This window comes from Engystomops pustulosus, chromosome 7, assembly GCF_040894005.1.
Source record: "Engystomops pustulosus chromosome 7, aEngPut4.maternal, whole genome shotgun sequence".
In the NCBI taxonomy this organism is placed as follows: Eukaryota; Metazoa; Chordata; class Amphibia; order Anura; family Leptodactylidae; genus Engystomops; species Engystomops pustulosus.
In genome coordinates this window covers 12879724-12895097 of record NC_092417.1, presented here as the reverse complement: position 1 = coordinate 12895097, position 15374 = coordinate 12879724, and the positions used below count along the sequence as shown (strand labels likewise).

Genomic DNA, 15374 nt, shown 5'->3' with positions numbered 1-15374 from the left:
TGGCTCGTTCCCGATCGCAGGTGTTTCCATAGAAATGGCGATGCGATGGGTCCTCGGCCCGCCCCGGTGGGTGAGGCTTGGTCTGCGTTTACAAACACGTGTGCCATCACCCTAAGTCACAGAGAGCGGCTGTGCAAAATTTGGTGATTGTAAACACGACGGTGCAAATTCCTTTAGCGGACACATACACACATATACATACATATACACACATATACATATACACACACATACACATATACATATACATACATACACATACATACACATACACACATATACATACATACATACACAAATATATATACACATATACATACACACATATACATACATACACACATATACATACATACACACATATACATATACATACACACATATACATACATACACACATACATATACATACACACATATACATACACACATATACATACACATACACACTTATACATTTACATACATACATATACATACACAAATATATATACACATACAAATACACACATATACATACACATAAATACATACACATACATATATACACACATATACACACATATACGTACACATACACACATATACATACACATACATACATATACATACACACACACACACACACACACATCCAGCTTTATATATTAGATGGAAAAATGTAAAAAATAATAAAAGGAAGGATATAATCCATATGACAATCCTCTTCCTCCTCCCGTCTATATAAAGTTCCCAGAATCCTCCCTTCTGTTATTATTCCCAATATTGCAGCAGTTGGGATTGTTATGTCCATAACAAATACAAAATAAATAAAGTTTATTCAAAAAAGATTGCGGCAGAATGTTGTGCTGCTGGCTCCTCCCCCCACATCGCAACATCCTGTTGTTTGATTGGCTGCCTTGCCTTTCTCCTTGTGATGTCATGGAATGTTGTGCTGCTGGCTCCTCCCCCATATTATGACATCACTTGGGTATATAAGGAGCTGTAGAACTGATACACCTCTGAGGGTTTCTGTAGGCGTTTGAGGTAAGTCCGCTGTGTCCTCAGCTCCTTCATTCTCTTCTATAATCTCTCCTGCTCTTCAGTAATGGCCACTTCTTTACTTCTCCTCTGTTACAGAGTTGGTGATTGGAGATTTTGTGTGATTTTGCGGTAAGTCCATCCTTCCTGTATATGTACAATGTCTTCCTGCAGCCACCACTAGGGGGAGCTCACTGTATACAGCAGCTATTGTGTATTAGAGTAGTTGTATTCATCCATATATAGTGAGTGCCCCCTAGTGGTGGCTGCCAGCTGTATATATCTGGTAAATCCCTTCTGATCTACTCCAAGGCCCCCGTATATTTCTAATATCTATGGAGAGGGATGAGGGAACCTGAATAGTAAAGACCCCATCTTCACTATTGGAAATTCAGGTTCCCACATCCCTCTCATTGAACAAAGTTATTAGAAATATATGGGGCCCATGAGTGTATAGTGTAGATGGGGACATCATTATATGGTGTCCAGGCAGAGTTGTCATAGTGTAGATGGGACATCATTATATGGTGTCCAGGCAGAGTTGTCATAGTGTAGATGGGGACATCATTATATGGTGTCCAGGCAGAGTTGTCATAGTGTAGATGGGGACATCATTATATGGTGTCCTGGAAGAGTTGTCATAGTGTAGATGGGGACATCATTATATGGTGTCCAGGCAGAGTTGTCATAGTGTAAATGGGGACATCATTATATGGTGTCCAGGCAGAGTTGTCATAGTGTAGATGGGGACATCATTATATGGTGTCCAGGAAGAGTTGTCATAGTGTAGATGGGTACATCATTATATGGTGTCCAGGCAGAGTTGTCATAGTGTAAATGGGGACATCATTATATGGTGTCCAGGCAGAGTTGTCATAGTGTAGATGGGGACATCATTATATGGAGTCTAGGCAGAGTTGTCATAGTGTAGATGGGGACATCATTATATGGTGTCCAGGCAGAGTTGTCATAGTGTAGATGGGGACATCATTATATGGTGTCCAGGCAGAGTTGTCATAGTGTAGATGGGATATCATTATATGGTGTCCAGGCAGAGTTGTCATAGTGTAAATGGGGATATCATTATATGGTGTCCAGGCAGAGTTGTCATAGTGTAGATGGGGGACATCATTATATAGTGTCCAGGCCGAGTTGTCATAGTGTAGATGGGGACATCATTATATGGAGTCCAGGCAGAGTTGTCATAGTGTAGATGGGGACATCATTATATGATGTCCAGGCAGAGTTGTCATAGTGTAGATGGGGACATCATTATATGGTGTCCAGGCAGAGTTGTCATAGTGTAGATGGGACATCATTATATGGAGTCCAGGCAGAGTTGTCATAGTGTAGATGGGGACATCATTATATGGAGTCCAGGCAGAGTTGTCATAGTGCAGATGGGGACATCATTATATAGTGTCCAGGCAGAGTTGTCATAGTGTAGATGGGGACATCATTATATGGTGTCCAGGCAGAGTTGTCATAGTGTAGATGGGGACATCATTATATGGTGTCCAGGCAGAGTTGTCATAGTGTATATGGGGACATCATTATATGGTGTCCAGGCCAAGTTGTCATAGTGTAGATGGGGACATCATTATATGATGTCCAGGCAGAGTTGTCATAGTGTAGATGGGGACATCATTATATGATGTCCAGGCAGAGTTGTCATAGTGTAGATGGGGACATCATTATATGGTGTCCAGGCAGAGTTGTCATAGTGTAGATGGGGGACATCATTATATGGTGTCCAGGCAGAGTTGTCATAGTGTAGATGGGGACATCATTATATGGAGTCCAGGCAGAGTTGTCATAGTGTAGATGGGGACATCATTATATGGTGTCCAGGCAGAGTTGTCATAGTGTAGATGGGGACATCATTATATGGAGTCCAGGCAGAGTTGTCATAGTGTAGATGGGGACAGCATTATATGGTGTCCAGGCAGAGTTGTCATAGTGTAGATGGGGACATCATTATATGGTGTCCAGGCAGAGTTGTCATAGTGTAGATGGGGGACATCATTATATGGTGTCCAGGCAGAGTTGTCATAGTGTAGATGGGACATCATTATATAGAGTCCAGGCAGAGTTGTCATAGTGTCGATGGGGGACATCATTATATGGTGTCCAGGCAGAGTTGTCATATTTTAGATGGGGGACATCATTATATGGTGTCCAGGCAGAGTTGTCATAGTGTAGATGGGGACATCATTATATGGAGTCCATAGATCTGGGGGCCATTTACCTGGGGGAATTGATACCATGGAGTACATACTGAGGGTCTTGGGTGCTCTAGAGGTCCTCCACGGGGGCTGTAGATTGGCGTAGTACAGGGGCTGGGGGCAGTAGATTGGGGGTAGTACAGGTGTAGTACAGGGGCTGGGGGCTGTAGTTTGGGGGTAGTACAGGGGCTGGGGGCTGTAGATTGGGGGTTAGTAGAGGTGTAGTACAGGGGCTGGGGGCTGTAGATTGGGGGTAGTACAGGGGCTGGGGTCTGTAGATTGGGGGTAGTAGAGGTGTAGTACAGGGGCTGGGGTCTGTAGATGGGGGGTAGTACAGGGGCTGTAGATTGGGGGTAGTACAGGGGTAGTACAGGGGCTAGGGACTGTAGATTGGGGGTAGTACAGGGGTAGTACAGGGGCTGGGGGCTGTAGATTGGGGGTAGTACAGGGGCTGGGGGCTGTAGATGGTGGGTAGTACAGGGGCTGGGGGCTGTAGATTGGGGGTAGTACAGGTGTAGTACAGGGGCTGGGGGCTGTAGATTGGGGGTAGAACTGGTGTAGTACAGGGGCTAGGGGCTGTAGATTGGGGGTAGTACAAGGGCTGAGGGCTGTAGATTGGGGGTAGTACAGGGGCTGAGGGCTGTATATTGGGAGTAGTACAGGTGTAGTACAGGGGCTGGGGGCTGTATATTGGGGGTAGCACAGGTGTAGTACAGGGGCTGGGGGCTGTAGATTGGGGGTAGTACAGGGGCTGAAGGCTGTAGATTGGGTGTAGTGCAGCGGCTGGGGGCTGTAGATTGGGGGTAGAACAGGGGCTGGGGGCTGTAGATTGGGGTAGTACAGGGGCTGGGGGCTGTAGATTGGGGGTAGTACTGGGGCTGGGGGCTGTAGATTGGCATAGTACAGGGGCTGGGGCCTGTAGGTTGGCATAGTACAGGGGCTGGGGGCTGTACATTGGGTGTAGTACAGGGGCTGGGGGCTGTAGATTGGGGGTAGTACAGGTGTAGTACAGGGGCTGGGGGCTGTAGATTGGGGGTAGTACAGGGGCGGGGCGCTGTAGATTGGTTGTAGTACCTGGGCTGGGGGCTGTAGCTGGGGGGTAGTACAGGGGCTGGGGGCTGTAGATTGGGGGTAGTACAGGGGCTGGGGGCTGTAGATTGGGGGTAGTAGAGGTGTAGTACAGGGGCTGGGGGCTGTTCATTGGGTGTAGTACAGGGGCTGGGGGCTGTAGATTGGGGGTAGTACAGGTGTAGTACAGGGGCTGGGGGCTGTAGATTGGGGGTAGTACAGAGGCGGGGCGCTGTAGATTGGTTGTAGTACCTGGGCTGGGGGCTGTAGCTGGGGGGTAGTACAGGGGCTGGGGGCTGTAGATTGGGGGTAGTACAGGGGCTGGGGGCTGTAGATTGGGGGTAGTAGAGGTGTAGTACAGGGGCTGGGGGCAGTAGCTGGGGGGTAGTACAGGGGCTGGGGGCTGTAGATTGGGGGTAGTACAGGGGCTGGGGGCTGTAGATTGGGGGTAGTACAGGGGCTGGGGGCTGTAGACTGGGGGTAGTACAGGTGTAGTAAAGGGGCTGGGGTCTGTAGAAGGGTGGTAGTACAGGAGCTGGGGTCTGTAGATGGGGGGTAGTACAGGGGCTGTGGGCTGTAGATTGGGGGTAGTACAGGGGCTGGGGGCTGTAGATTGGGGGTAGTACAGGGGCTGGGGGCTGTATATTGGGGGTAGTACAGGTGTAGTACAGGGGCTGGGGGCTGTAGATTGGGTGTAGTACAGGGGCTGGGGGCTGTAGATTGGGGGTAGTACAGGGGCTGGGGGCTGTAGATTGGGGGTAGCAGAGGTGTAGTACATGGGCTGGGGGCTGTAGATTGGGGGTAGTACAGGGGCTGGGGGCTGTAGATTGGGAGTAGTACAGGGGCTGGGGGCTGTAGATTGGCGGTAGTACAGGTGTAGTTCAGGGGCTGGGGGCTGCAGATTGGGGGTAGCACAGGGGCTGGGAGCTGTAGATTGGGGAGTAGTACAGGTGTACTACAGGGGCTGGGGGCTGTAGACTGGGGGTGGTACAGGGGCTGGGGGCTGTAGATTGGGGTAGTACAGGGCCTGGGAGCTGTAGATTGGGGGTAGCACAGGGGCTGGGAGCTGTAGATTGGGGGGTAGTACAGGTGTATTACAGGGGCTGGGGGCTGCAGATTGGGGGTAGCACAGGGGCTGGGAGCTGTAGATTGGGGAGTAGTACAGGTGTAGTACAGGGGCTGGGGGCTGTAGACTGGGGGTGGTACAGGGGCTGGGGGCTGTAGATTGGCAGTAGTACAGGTGTACTACAGGGGCTGGGGGCTGTAGATTGGGGGTAGTAGAGGGGCTGGGGGCTGTAGACTAGGGGTAGTACAGGGGCTGGGGGCTGTAGATTGGGGGTAGTACAGGGGCTGGGAGCTGTAGATTGGGGGGTAGTACAGGTGTAGTACAGGGGCTGGGGGCTGTAGATTGGGGGTAGTACAGGTGTGGTAAAGGGGCTGGGGGCTGTAGATTGGGGGGTAGTACAGGTGTAGTACAGGGGCTGGGGGCTGTAGATTGGGGGGTAGTACAGATGTAGTACAGGGGCTGGGGGCTGTAGATTGGGGGTAGTACAGGGGCTGGGGGCTGTAGATTGGCGGTAGTACAGGTGTAGTACAGGGGCTGGGGGCTGTAGATTGGGGGTAGTACAGGTGTGGTACAGGGGGTGGGAGCTGTAGATTGGGGGTAGCACAGGGGCTGGGAGCTGTAGATTGGGGGGTAGTACAGGTGTAGTACAGGGGCTGGGAGCTGTAGATTGTGGGTAGTACAGGTGTATTACAGGGGCTGGGAGCTGTAGATTGGGGGTAGTACAGGTGTATTACAGGGGCTGGGGGCTGTAGATTGGGGGTAGCACAGGGGCTAGGGGCTGTAGACTGGGGATAGTACAGGGGCTGGGGGCTGTAGATTGGGGGTAGTACAGGTGTAGTACAGGGGCTGGGGGCTGTAGATTGGGGGTAGCACAGGGGCTGGGAGCTGTAGATTGGGGGGTAGTACAGCGATAGTACAGGGGCTGGGGGCTGTATATTGGGTGTAGTACCAGGGCTGGGGGCTGTAGATTGGGGGGTAGTACAGGTGTAGTACAGGGGCTGGGGGCTGTAGACTAGGGGTGGTACAGGGGCTGGAGGCTGTAGATTGGGGGTAGTAGAGGGGCTGGGGCTGTAGATTGGGTGTAGTACAGGGGCTGGGGGCTGTAGATTGGGGGTAGTACAGGTGTAGTAGAGGGGCTGGGGGCTGTAGATTGGGTGTAGTACAGGTGTAGTACAGGGGCTGGGGGCTGTAGACTGGGGTTGGTACAGGGGCTGTGGCTGTAGACTGGGGGTGGTAAAGGGGCTGGGGGCTGTAGATTGGGTGTAGTACAGAGGCTGGGGGCTGTAGACTGGGGGTGGTACAGGGGCTGTAGATTGGGTGTAGTAGGGGTCTGGTTATAGGTGGGACATGTATCATGGAGAAGAAATTGAGGGTCTTGGGTGCTCTAGAGGTCCTCCTCGGGGGCTGTAGATTGGGTGTAGTACAGGGGCTGGGGCTGTAGATTGGCGGTAGTACAGGTGTAGTACAGGGTCTGGGGGCTGTAGATTGGGGGTAGTACAGGTGTAGTACAGGGGCTGGGGGCTGTAGATTGGGGGTGGTACAGGTGTAGTACAGCGGCTGGGGATGTATATTGGGGGTAGTACAGGGGCTGGGGGCTGTATATTGGGGGTGGTACAGGTGTAGTACAGGGGCTGGGGGCTGTAGATTGGGGGTAGTACAGGGGCTGGGGGCTGTAGATTGGGGGTAGTACAGGTGTAGTACAGGGGCTGGGGGCTGTAGATTGGAGGTAGCACAGGTGTAGTACAGGGGCTGGGGGCTGTAGATTGGGGGTAGTACAGGGGCTGGGGCTGTATATTGGGGGTAGTACAGGTGTAGTACAGGGGCTGGGGGCTGTAGATTGGGTGTAGTACAGGGGCTGAGGTTGTAGATTGGGGGTAGTGCAGGGGCTGGGGGCTGTAGATTGGGGGTAGTACAGGGGCTGGGGCTGTAGATTGGGGTAGTACAGCGGCTGGCGGCTGTAGATTGGGTGTAGTACAGGGGCTGGGGGCTGTAGATTGGGGGTGGTACAGGGGCTGGGGGCTGTAGATTGGGGGGTAGTACAGGGGCTGGAGGCTGTAGATTGGGTGTAGTACAGGGGCTGGGGGCTGTAGATTGGGTGTAGTAGGGGCCGGCTATAGGTGGGACATGTATCATGGAGAAGATATTGAGGGTCTTGGGCGCTCTAGAGGTCCTCCTCGGGAGCTGTAGATTGGGTGTAGTAGGGGTCCGGTTATAGGTGGGACATGTATCATGGAGAAGACGTTGTATGGAGATGCAGCTTCAGGTCTTGGGTTCTTGGTGCCGGTTGATGTTGGTTCTGGTCTATGAGACGTTACTAATGTCTGATGTCCATCATGTCTCCATCTGTAGAGACCATAGAACATGTCCTGGACACTCACCGTCTTATTACTTCTAGGATGGACGACTTTGAGGTGATGGAGGAGGAGCTGGAGGTGATAGATATCTGTGAGGAGGAGATGGTGAGGAACATCAAGAAGCTGGAGGTGATAGATATCTGTGAGGAGGAGATAGTGAGGAACATCAAGAAGCTGGAGGTGAAGAGGGCATGGGAGGAGGAGAAGACCAAGGAGGTGAAGATGGAGGAGAAGACCAAGCAGAGGAAGATGGAGGTGAAGAGGAGATGGTGGGAGGAGGTGACAATCCAAGAACAGATGACAGAGAAGGAGCAGGGCCGGAGGATGATGTAAGTAGAGTCACTGCACTGGTGACTTCAGGAGACAAATAAACTGACCCCAAACCTTTGTGATCCAAATCTTCCCAATCCTACGAGACACGATCCATAGTGTATATCAGTGATGTGATTGGTCGTCTGGGAATGTGTAGTGATGTCTCCTGACCGGTATATGTCATGTATCTCCTCATATTCCCCAACAGGTGGTGGAAAGTCTATGGCTCCGACCCCAATAAAAGGTAATTATACCATATTCTGTACATGAGGGGCATACGGGGGGCATGGGGGGTAGACGGGGGACACGAGGGGTATACGGGAGACAGGAGGGGTATACGGGGGACACGAGGGGTATACGGGAGACACGAGGGGTATACGGGAGACACGAGGGGCATACGGGGGGCATGGGGGGTAGACGGGGGACACGAGGGGTATACGGGAGACATGAGGGGTATACGGGGGACACGAGGGGTATATGGGGGACACGAGGGGTATACGGGAGACACGAGGGGTATACGGGGGACACGAGGGGTATACGGGAGACACGAGGGGTAGATGAAGACATGAGGGATATATGGGAGACATGAGGGGTAGATGAAGACATGAGGGGTATATGGGAGACATGAGGGGTAGATGGAGACATGAAGGGTAGATGGGAGACACGAGGGGTAGATGGGAGACATGAGGGGTAGATGGAGGACACGAGGGGTAGATGGAGGACACGAGGGGTAGATGGGGGACACGAGGGGTAGATGGGGACATGAGGGGTAGATGGGGACATGAGGGGTAGATGGGGGGACACGAGGGGTATACTGGCGACATGAGGGGTATATGGAGACATGAGGGGTATATTAGGACATGAGGGGTATACTGGAGACATGAGGGGTAGATGGGAGACACGAGGGGTAGATGGGGACACGAGGGGTACACGGGGGACATGAGGGGTATACGGGAGACACGAAGGGTAGATGGGGGACATGAGGGGTAGATGGAGACATGAGGGGTATACTGGAGACATAAGGGGTACACAGGGGACATGAGGGGTAGATGGGGGACATGAGGGGTATATGGGGACATGAGGGGTATATGGGGACATGAGGGGTATATGGAGACATGAGGGGTATATGGGGACATGAGGGGTAGATGGAGACATGAGGGGTATATGGAGACATGAGGGGTATACTGGAGACATGAGGGGTATACTGGAGACATGAGGGGTACACAGGGGACATGAGGGGTATATGGAGATATGAGGGGTAGATGGGGGACATGAGGGGTAGATGGGGGACATGAGGGGGAAATGGGGACATGTGTCGGGCAGTTGCAGTAACCAGCGATGTCTTTTCTATTTTAGGAAGAGAATTGCAAAAGAAACAGCGTTTTGTTTGCCTGGTTACATGTAAGTACATACAGGGTGGCTCCAGGTTTCAGTAGGCCCCTGGGTGACAGAGCCTCAGTAGGCCCCTGGGTGACTCCAGGTTTCAGTAGGCCCCTGGGTGACAGAGCCTCAGTAGGCCCCTGGGTGACTCCAGGTTTCAGTGGGCCCCTGGGTGACAGAGCCTCAGTAGGCCCCTGGGTGACTCCAGGTTTCAGTGGGCCCCTGGGTGACAGAGCCTCAGTAGGTCCCTGGGTGACAGAGCCTCAGTAGGTCCCTGGGTGACAGAGCCTCAGTAGGTCCCTGGGTGACAGAGCCTCAGTAGGTCCCTGGGTGACAGAGCCTCAGTAGGCCCCTGGGTGACAGAGCCTCAGTAGGCCCCCGGGTGACAGAGCCTCAGTAGGCCCCCGGGTGACAAAGCCTCAGTAGGCCCCTGGGTGACAAAGCCTCAGTAGGCCCCTGGGTGACAAAGCCTCAGTAGGCCCCTGGGTGACAGAGCCTCAGTAGGCCCCTGGGTGACAGAGCCTCAGTAGGCCCCTGGGTGACAGAGCCTCATTAGGCCCCTGGGTGACAGAGCCTCAGTAGGCCCCTGGGTGACAGAGCCTCAGTAGGCCCCTGGGTGACAGAGCCTCAGTAGGCCCCTGGGTGACAGAGCCTCAGTAGGCCCCTGGGTGACAGAGCCTCAGTAGGCCCCTGGGTGACAGAGCTCAGTAGGCCCCTGGGTGACAGAGCCTCAGTGGATTATTAAGGTCCATCTGCTTCTCCCGGAGAGAATATAACTCATGATTCCCCAGTCTCCATATTATCCGACTTATTCATAAATCATTGATGTCCCATGTCATACAGTGAGGAAGATGAGATGGAACATCACGAATCAGAGGAGGAGACAGAGGAGGACGATCTGCTAGTGGTGAAGGTGGAGGAGATACATCGGGAGCAGGAGAAGGTGGAGGAGGAGGTAGAGGAGATACATCTGGAGCAGGAGGAGGAGGTAGAGGAGATACATCTGGAGCAGGAGGAGGAGGTAGAGGAGATACATCTGGAAGAGGAGGAGGTAGAGGAGATACATCTGGAAGAGGAGGAGGTAGAGGAGATACATCTGGAAGAGGAGGAGGTAGAGGAGATACATCTGGAAGAGGAGAAGGTGGTGGATGTAGAGGAGATACATCTGAAGCTGGAGAAGGTGGAGGAGGAAGAGGAGGAATTGTTGATAGAGGAACATCTGGAGGAGGACAGAGAGGGTCTGGGAAGGTGAGTGCAGGGTCCAGATATAATGTCCAGGTAGTAGGAGACGTTACATAGTTATCTATAGCTCATACATTGATCTCTGTGTTTTCTATCACAGACGAGAGGTGAAGGTAGCCTGGGCCAGTGAGGAGTCTCTCCAGTAAGTATATAGGACTGTTATGACATTACTGGACTCCACAAGGGGGTCACATACTTTTCTGTGTTGAGCTCTTCCACTCTGTGTCCACGGAACATGACCCAGAACTTTAATGTATAGAATATTCTGGACCAGTGGTGGCAAAACTATGGGAGTCCTCTCTGCGGGCACCCAGTCCCTTACCCAGAGTTCACCAGACGGTACACAAGGGCTCCTCCTGCAGTCCTGGGGAGCACCAGAGGTGTTCAGCGCTGGGACTGCAGGAGGAGTAAGGAGGTGCGGACAGGACTTCAGGATTATCATTGGGGATCATGTTCCGAGATTCTTCCTGTTAAAGGGAAGCTACAATGATAATCAAAACCTCCCGTCATTCTTCAATGTTCTTGGTTCTCATGGGTATATAAGGGGTATATGGAGGACTTGAGGGGTATATGGAGGACAAGAGGGGTATATAAGGGGTATATTGAGGACATGAGGGGGTATATGAGGGACATGAGGGGTATATAAGGGGTATATGGGGGACATGAGGGGCATATAAGGGGTATATGGAGGACATGAGGGGTATATAAGGGGTATATGAGGGACATGAGGGGTATATAAGGGGTATATGGGGGACATGAGGGGTATATAAGGGGTATATGGAGGACATGAGGGGTATATAAGGGGTATATGGAGGACATGAGGGGTATATAAGGGGTATATGGGGGACATGAGGGGTATATAAGGGGTATATGGGGGACATGAGGGGTATATAAGGGGTATACGGAGGACATGAGGGGTATATAAGGGGTATACGGAGGACATGAGGGGTATATAAGGGGTATATTGGGGACATGAGGGGTATAAGGGGTATATGGAGGACATGAGGGGTATATGGAGGACATGAGGGGTATATAAGGGGTATATTGGGGACATGAGGGGTATATAAGGGGTATATGGAGGACATGAGGGGTATATAAGGGGTATATTGGGGACATGAGGGGTATATAAGGGGTATATGGGGGACATGAGGGGTATATAAGGGGTATATGGGGGACATGAGGGGTATATAACGGTATATGGAGGACATGAGGGGTATATAAGGGGTATACGGAGGACATGAGGGGTATATAAGGGTATACGGGGGACATGAGGGGTATATAAGGGGTATATTGGGGACATGAGGGGTATAAGGGGTATATGGAGGACATGAGGGGTATATAAGGGGTATATGGAGGACATGAGGGGTATATAAGGGGTATATTGGGGACATGAGGGGTATATAAGGGGTATATGGAGGACATGAGGGGTATATAAGGGGTATATTGGGGACATGAGGGGTATATAAGGGGTATATTGGGGACATAAGGGGTATATAAGGTTCACCCTCCCTCTTCTGGACTGATCCTGGGTGACTCCACCACTCATGGAGATTTATCTATTATTTTATCCTTTAGGCCAAGACGCAAGTGGTGGAGGCCCAAGTGCCTGAGCCCCGGCAGCGGCAGGAAGAGGTGATTGACACTTTACCTTCTTCCTCTAGGGGGCACTTTCTGTGTATATATATATCAGCTCCCTATTGTGTTTCAATGCTCTTTTTGAGCGGGAGGGGGGGGGGGGTAGATTTCCTGGGTCCCGGGATCCCCATAATATTTGTCACATGACTAATAAATATCTTCATCTTTCAGCAGCAGAAGCAGCAAAGGGGAGAAGAAACCCTCAAGGTAAATACACAACTTTGTAAAGTGCTTGACTCCTCCCCCATGACACCGAGTAGAGATGATGGTGGAGGGGCTTCACATCAGGACTGAACACGATCTCCGCTGGTCTTGTCTCCTGCAGGTTCATGAGGTTCCTCCTGTGTTGCTGCAGAGCTGACACTTCAGAATAGAAGGACTGCGGAAAGCTCCATCTTCCTGTTCATTTCTTGATGGCGGACGTATCAGAAAATTAAACTGAACAGACTGGATCCATTTTGAGCCCAGAACCGTCTTGTCCCTGGGCAGGGGCATCAGGAAGCCCCACATCTCTGCGGGGTTGGCGCCTTTCCACTGATCGATGACCTACCTCATCCACGTCCACCAAAGAGGAGAGAAGAGAAGCTGCGATCCAAGCCTCTCCATCCGCTGTGCTCCATTAGGAAGGTCCATGAAGGAGAACAGATTCCATGTAACGGCTCTCCAGGTGCTGCTCCTCCGCCCAGACAGCGCTAAGGTCCAGGGTAAGGCTGTGTGGTGTCACCCTGCTCCTTCCTGGAGCCTCTCTAGGAACATGAAACACCACAGATCTATGGGGGAGTCCCGATTATTTATTCCATGTTGTGTCTTGTCCCTGGAGAGGCGCCACCTACCCTATGCCCACGACTAGAGATGATGGTAGAGGGTCCCCACATCAGGACTCACAATCTCCCCCTGTCCTTGTCTCCTGCAGGTTCCTCCCATGTCTCCTGCGTTGCTGTAGACCGGACTCCTCAGAGTAGAAGACCTTTGAGAGGTCTCACGATTTCCTCAGACCTGCATCTACAAATGGTAAAGAAGCCTCCATAGATATTCCTGGTGGCCTCTGCCCCGGATATCTTGTTCCACAAGTCTGAATCTTCTTCACAAAGCTGATATTTTCTTTTATAGGATTCTGTCTCTTCTCCGGATCCTTCCTTTCCTCAAACACTAGGCCCACCAATCTCATTAATCAGGAGAACTCCGCTCTTCTTTCCTCTGAACCCCTGGGACCTCTATGTCCATGTCCCTTTACCAAAGCCCAAACTATATGGACCCCAGAGAGCGGACATATTAGATATTAAACTGATAAGAACAGACCCTGGATCCAGTGAGCCCAGCGCCTCCTTATACAATGATTCTCCCATCTCCCTTTTCCAAAAGCCCAAACTATATGTTCCCCAGAGAGCGGACATATTAGATATTAAACTGATCAGAACAGACCCTGGATCCAGTGAGCCCAGCGCCTCCTTATACAATGATTCTCCCATCTCCCTTTTCCAAAAGCCCAAACTATATGGACCCCAGAGAGCGGACATATTAGATATTAAACTGATCAGATAGACCCACTAAGTTCTCATTAATCAAGAAAACTTTGGTCTTCTTTCCTCCGACCCCTGGAACCTCTATGTCCATGTCCCTTCTCCAAAAGTCCATTTAATCGATGTTCCCCAGATAGTGGACATATTAGATATTAAACTGATCAGAACAGACCCTGGATCCATTTTGAGCCCAAAGTGTCTACTACACATTTCCTGGAAGAAGGCTTCACCTCTTTTTCCATGTCCTTTTTCCAAAAGTCCATTTACTATATGGACCCCAGATAGTGGATACATTAGATATTAAACTGATAAGAACAGATCCACTAAGTTCTCATTCATCTAGAAAACTTTGGTCTTCTTTCCTCCGACCCCTGGAACCTCTATTTCCATGTCCCTTTAACAAAGTCCATACCATATGGACCCCAGATAGTGGACCTATTAGATATTAAACTGATCAGAACAGACTCTGGATCCATTTTGAGCCCAGCGCCTCCTTATACAAAGATTCTCCCATCTCCCTTTTCCAAAAGTCCATTCACTCTATAAACCCCAGAAAGCAGCCCTACAACTCCGAGGAGACCCCAAAGAGGAGAGAAGAGACGCTCCAATCCAAGCCTCTCCATCCGGTGTCCTCCCCTGGCCATGCATGTCCTATATGGAGGGAGTAACAGCTCAGGACATAGAAGGAGAACATCTCCCCTGTACCCGCCCTCCAGATGCTGAGACCCTGGGATCTGGGGTAAGACTACACAATAACCTCCTTCTCCTTCCTCGGGGACTGTGGGTGCAGCGATCGATGTCTCTCTAGGAACAGGAAACACCTCGGATTTGCAGGGAGATCCTGTCCCTGGAGAGTCGGGACCCCCCACTCACTGCCGATGTGGAGGTGTTAGGGAAATCCTCGTTACTCCTAACCCTGATGATGGTAGAGGGTCTCCCCAGTCACAGTGTCCCCTGGTCTTGTCTCCTGCAGGTTCCTCGGATTCCTCCTGCGCTGTGGTAAACCAGACACTATGGAGGAAGACATGACTGGCGCCATGTGCACAGGACAAAGACAAGGTCTACACCATATATACTAAATAAATGATAAACCACATGAAGGAGTCTACCAGTCCTTTACACCACATTAGGAGATCTCCCCGAGGCTCAGGTCTGCTCCACTGTCATGGTGCCCCCACAAGTTACAGCTGCATCACATCCAGTGTCTCCCCCTGCAGGTCCATATTGGAGGGTCGCCCCTTTACCAGACCACCACATACCCTCTTATAACTCCGGGGGTCTGGGGAGGTGTTTGGGTACATTTCTGTCTGTAGGGGGTCTGCACTACACTAAATCCTGGTGCACTTTCTGTCAGGTACACGGCACTATAGAGATTGTGATCTTATGGGAATTAGATCTGTATAAGGGGGTGCACTACCTGTACCCCAACAGTAACAGGCAAGTGTGGCCAAAGATAACAAAACATATCACCCCCCAAAAAAGGACATTATTGAGTAAATGTGCACAAGGCTCCTGGGCCAAACGGGTTACACCCCACAGTTCTTAAAGAACC

General features: G+C 51.3%; 1 protein-coding gene across 5 annotated transcripts; it reads left to right on the top strand.

Annotated features, from left to right (window-relative positions):
- The first annotated feature begins 834 nt into the window (after positions 1-834).
- LOC140069292 (uncharacterized) lies at positions 835-14934 on the top strand. 5 transcript variants are annotated; one of them, XM_072114813.1, is made up of 13 exons: positions 835-1026; positions 1120-1152; positions 7775-8062; positions 8254-8289; positions 9402-9446; positions 10269-10673; positions 10768-10809; positions 12243-12299; positions 12474-12509; positions 12628-13006; positions 13216-13313; positions 13413-14561; positions 14796-14934. In XM_072114813.1, exons 3-10 carry the CDS (start codon positions 7776-7778, stop codon positions 12674-12676), a joined length of 957 nt encoding a protein of 318 aa, XP_071970914.1. In that variant the 5' UTR covers positions 835-1026; positions 1120-1152; position 7775; the 3' UTR covers positions 12677-13006; positions 13216-13313; positions 13413-14561; positions 14796-14934. The 5 variants fall into 5 exon arrangements, with proteins under 5 accessions (XP_071970914.1, XP_071970913.1, XP_071970912.1 ...); XM_072114812.1 differs by lacking the exon at positions 835-1026 and having other exon boundaries at positions 1051-1152; positions 10269-10413; positions 10447-10673; XM_072114811.1 differs by lacking the exon at positions 835-1026 and having other exon boundaries at positions 1051-1152; positions 12477-12509.
- The last annotated feature ends 440 nt before the right edge of the window (positions 14935-15374 follow it).